The 5,568-nt window shown below is 49.6% G+C and overlaps 1 protein-coding gene across 1 annotated transcript; it reads left to right on the forward strand.

Annotated features, from left to right (window-relative positions):
* Positions 1–2,785: 2,785 nt before the first annotated feature.
* LOC139784654 (uncharacterized) lies at positions 2,786–3,988 on the forward strand. Its single transcript, XM_071723843.1, has 2 exons — positions 2,786–2,886; positions 3,091–3,988. The coding sequence occupies exons 1-2, from the start codon at positions 2,786–2,788 to the stop codon at positions 3,986–3,988; spliced, it is 999 nt and encodes a 332-aa protein (XP_071579944.1).
* Positions 3,989–5,568: the final 1,580 nt, after the last annotated feature.

A 5,568-nucleotide genomic window follows, 5' to 3' on the forward strand; every position in this document is an offset into this window, starting at 1 on the left:
AGAAGGTGTAGTAGTCGATTTCGTCGATCGATGTCAATAAATTCTCCAAATATCGGTATTTCGGTTGTTGCAGCGATTTCGAGTACACGTACACGTTCTCGAAACGTACACCGTGCGGACTTTCCAGCAAACTTATCAGAACGTTGGTTTTACCGCAATTCGAGGGACCGCAAATGATCGCGCGTATAGTTGTCGGCAGCATCGTACCGTGTCTGCGCCTCTCCGCGTTGCCCTCCATCGACCGTGATCTGTCGTCGCAATTCGTCACGCGAATCGCCAATGGTTATCGCACGAATCTCATTTTTTTTCTCTTGCACTTTGTACGACTGAATCGAACTTTCGTTCGAACGTCTATTTATAGGTGCGCGGCACCGCGAATCGCTCAGTCGCAAAGATGTTCGTCCTGCTGTCGAGACCTTCGGACATTCGCGATTTTAGCGCCGAACAGCTGCAATTCGTGCCGAAAGCCGTTTTGTTGCAAATGTGCGGTGATCACGTCCACTACGTGTGGGACAAGCTTCCGGAGCATATAAAGACGGATTTGGAGGTTCAGACCTATCGTCGCTGTGACACACATTACAATCAACCGTGGCAGCGAACGCACATCGACGGTCCCGCCCCGTTGATTAAGAATTGCGGCGAATGTCAACGAAAATAAAAACAGGTAGAGGCCTGTTTAATCGCGCGATAGGTGCACTTCCGATCGAATTGCAAATTCCCGGCTATCAGTTTTGCGTTCCGGGTACTCGTCTACAAAAACGATTGGCTAGAGGTGATCCGGGTGTAAATCCATTGGACGCGGCGTGTCGCGAGCACGACATAGCCTATTCGCGTAGCAAAGAGCTCACCGAGAGACACGCGGCGGACAAGATACTCGCCGACAGAGCGCTAGAACGCGTCATCGCGAGAGATTCGGCTCTCGGAGAGAGGGCAGCCGCTACAGCCGTCTGGGCGGCCATGAAGGCTAAGACGAAGCTCGGAATGGGTTTGAAAACACGGAAAACACGAACGAGGAAAAGGTCGACGAAGAAACGGATACTTCCGACAGCGAAACGAAGTGGCGTATTGCCGATTCTACCGTTGTTGGGAGTTCTCGGTTCTCTGGCCGGCGGAGCGGCCGGAATTACAACGGCGGTGAACGCTAGCAAAGCCGCGCGGCGTCAGCTGGAAGAGACGCAACGTCACAATCGCGCCATGGAAGGTCGCGGACTTTATCTCGCTCCGTACAAATATGGACAAGGATTGTATCTCGGCCCGCACAAACGCGGGCGAAAAGTAGCGTTGGAGATTAGAAAGAAAAAAAACGTCAAAAAGACGTTAAATATGCCCGCGGGTATTACGACTAACGTACAATTGAGTCGATTGGCAAAGCGAATGCGCGTACCATTCTTCAGAGGTGTTTTCATGCGTGATTCGTTACCGACCGTCGATGGCGTACGTCGAAACGAGAGCGGTATCATGAATTTGGACGATGCAGCGGGCCCCGGCACCCATTGGGTAGCGTACGCCAAGAGGGGAGATCGAGTCGTATATTTCGACAGTTTCGGCAATATTCGACCACCGAAAGAACTGGTGCGATATTTCGGACCGAGTGTGACGAAGATCGAGTACAATCACACGTCTTATCAGCGATACGATCAGAGCATCTGTGGACAATTGTGCTTGCAATTTCTCCGGACGATCGTCGATCGTCCGGCGCTGACTTAAAACCTGACGACGCGCCGTGTGGAGACTCAGTGTTCGTCGAACAGCTCCCGTCGACATGTCTATAACGTTCACGCTGACCGGGAAAAGCAGCATCCTCGCGGAGCACTATTTTCCCGCCGTGGATCTGAGCGACGGTGACTACGAGCTCGGTCTAACGTGTTTTGAGGCTTATCACACGATTTCGAACGTGAATTCTTTGAATAATAAATTTTATTTCGACGAGGATGACACGGAAATTACGATTCCCGAGGGATCGTACGAGATACGGGCCATACACGAGTTTTTGAAACGTGAAATTTCACGGAAACGTCCGCGACGCGTGGTTTGTTCCAACGACGACGATCATACGTCGGTCGCGAATATCGCGCGAGAGGAGACCGTTCGCGCGAACGGCTACGAAGACGAGGCCGCGGAATACCCGATAGTGCTCCGCGCAAATTACAATACGATGAAGAGCAAGATCAAGTGCGCTTTCAGAGTGAACTTTAACAAACCGAACAACGTCGGATCGCTGCTGGGATTCTCGTCGACGCGTGTATTGCAGCCGGGACATTGGTACGAATCGGACGCACCGATTAATATTATCAACGTAAACATTATCCGCGTGGAGTGTAACGTGACCGCGGGTGCGTACAGCAACGGCAAACGCGTTCATACGATACACGAGTTTTCACCGAGCGTACCACCGGGATATAAGATATCGGAAACCCCGGCGCAGATCATTTACCTGCCGATCATCGCGCGGAGCGTTACTGATCTAACGATACGCGTCGCTGATCAAGACGGACGATTGCTCGATTTTCGCGGAGAAGAGATCACCGTCAGATTGCACGTACGACGGCGAGAGCGATAACGCGGCAGCCGTGTGCGTGAGCGTGAGTGTACGCGCAACATATGAGATGCTAGTGTTGAACGACTCGGAGCACGCGACAGATAACAACAGTAATATCTTTACGGCTGCGCCGATCGACGATATCGTCAAGTCGACATTCGGCGGCGTTAAACAAGAGACGAGAAAGAAGCTCAACGCGTTGAACGTTTACAATCTCTGGGATTCGCGGTGCGAAACATCTGAACGATGACTGAAATTCTCAACATCGGCGGCGAGCCGGTCTTCGACGATCGCATCGCCAAGATCGAGACTCACACGTACAACCCGTACGCCAACACAACGTTCGAGTATAGCGACGAGATACGAATACCCATACAACAGCAGGATCTGTATACGTTGCCGTGCGAAAGTTTTCTCTACGTCGAAGGAACATTGACGGTGACCAGAGTAGCCGACCAAGTCGATAATGTGGTACTGGGGACTAATTGCGTCGCGTTCATGTTCGATGAGATTCGATACGAGCTCGACGGCGTGGAGATTGATCGCTGCAGAAACGTAGGAATAACCAGCACGCTCAAGAACTACGTTACGGTATCATCCGACAGAAGCGTAATCCTGAGAAACGCTGGCTGGGAGCCACAGAATAACCCGAACGGATATTTCAATTTCTGCGTACCGCTCAACACGTTACTGGGATTTTGCGAGGATTACAAACGCGTGGTGATCAATGCTCGTCACGAATTGATCTTGATACGATCGCACAACAACAACAATTCCCTGGTGGGAAGTCTCGCGTTGGAGCCCACCATCAAAATACTCAAGATACAATGGCGAATGCCTCACGTGGTATTGAAGGAGATCAACAAGCTGTCGATGCTGCGCGCCTTGGAAAACGGACGATATCTAAGTATGGGTTTCCGTTCGTGGGATCTGTACGAGTATCCCCTGTTGCAGAACACGACCAAGCACTCGTGGATTATTAAGACCGCGACTCAGCTCGAAAAACCGCGATACGTCGTCTTCGCTCTGCAGACGGGTCGGAAGAACGTCATGTCCGCCGACACAAGCCGATTCGACGACTGCAACTTGACCAACGTAAAACTCTACCTAAACTCGGAAGTTTATCTGTACGACGACTTGAATTTGGACTTTGATAAACACAGATGGGCGATTTTGTACGATATGTACGCGCGTTTCTGCAAAGGCTACTACGGATACAAATATCTCGAGCCGAGTCTCACCGTTTCGACTTTTCTACGTAACGGCCCGTTTGTGATCATCGATTGCTCTCGCCAAAACGAATCCGACAAAAACGCCACCGAGGATGTCAGATTAGAATTCGATTGCATGGAGAACGTACCGCCGAATACCTCCGCGTACTGTCTCATCATACACGACCGCGTGATTGAGTACAACCCGTTGACGAACGTGGTGCGCAAAATAGTCTGAGTTTTCGCGGCAACGTCGACGTGAATATCTACTCTCTCTCTCTTTCCATCACTCTCCGATACAATTATTTAGAGGGGGGCAAGGGAGGGAGGGGGAAGTATAAATCAGAGTGTCGCGTCATTCCTCTCGATTGACGCATCGACGAGAGGGAGGTAAAGAAATCTCGTCATGTCCGTACCAACGTTCGTGGACCTGCAAGGATTCCTCGTCGGGATGAAATTTGTCGTGAAGGAGGTGGCGGTGCTGAGAAAAGGCTGCGTTCTGACGCATCACATTTTTGAGTACCCCATGCCGTGGAATCTCCTCACAAAATCCGACAAATCGTGCGCTACCTGGTTGATTGCGAATCACCATGGATTACGATGGGAAGACGGAAACGTGCCGTACAGCACGGTGAAACGCCTGATTACCACGGCTGTGCTTGGTGTAGAAGAAGAAAACGATGACGAAGAAGACGACGACGACGACGATGACGAGATGCCGACTCTCGTGTACGTCAAGGGATGTCAAAAACGAGAATGGCTGGTGGATCTGCTGGAGAATTATGCGAGAAAAAAAAACCTAATCGTCGAGACTCTGGATGCGCATTACGAAGATATCGAATCTTTGAATAAACTAGATGACGCCAATACTATGCGATGCGGAAAACATGTCAAGAATTGCGCGTTACAAAATGTAATAAAACTATTTAACTGGTGGTCGCGCGCGACGCCAACGTCCATTTCCAATGAAATACATCGTTAACGATGATCGCCAGAAAAATAAATTATATATATCTTTTTATAATGTTTTATTTCTTACTCCCCCTCCCCTCCCCCATCATCACCGTTCGAGTAGAAAAAATTTGTTTACGACGAACATGTTCCGACAGGTTCGACGTGTTATCGAGTCGATCATCGTCCCGATGCGCGATGCCGTCATTTCTTCCTTTGTTTTTTACGTACTGCGTAGATAGATTGTTTAGTCTACGCGATAACCACCCCCCCCCCTTTTCCTGGAAAAAATTTGTTTACGGAACATGTCCCGACAGGTTCGATTATAAACATTAATTCCCCCTCCCCCTTTCCCCCACCACATCATTACTTTGGAATGTCGGTGTTGCCGCGTATACTCGATTAATTTTACATGATCAGTCTTGTCGCGATCGCTTGTACTGACGGTCACAACTTCTCAGAGAGCCGAGAGGAAAAATGTTCTCCTTTGAAGGATGCAACAGCAGCAGCAACAGCAACAACGGTGCAAAACGCGCGAATCCCGTGAATTATTACGTGCCGATTCACGACGTTGAAACTCAAACGTATGAGGCCAGATGTGATAGGTAAGTTTCTTTTAAAAGAAAAAAACATATAGAGCCTCTCCCAGTTTTTATATCTTTGCAAATTGTAATACTTACGAATAAGAAAAAAACTATTTACATTTCTTTTATCCAGCATTTCGGGGGACCGTCGCGCGGTTCGTATACTCGGCAGACGATACGCGCTGACAGCTACGGGATACAAATTCCTCGAAATTGGCATCAACGTGGGCCCACCAAGCTACGTAGAGATCGTCGTTGGAGATCATCGAGGAAAGGAACTGCT

This window comes from Temnothorax nylanderi, unplaced genomic scaffold (assembly GCF_030848795.1).
Source record: "Temnothorax nylanderi isolate EJ_2023f unplaced genomic scaffold, tnyl_v1.0 TNYL_tig0654_pilon, whole genome shotgun sequence".
Lineage (NCBI taxonomy): Eukaryota > Metazoa > Arthropoda > Insecta > Hymenoptera > Formicidae > Temnothorax > Temnothorax nylanderi.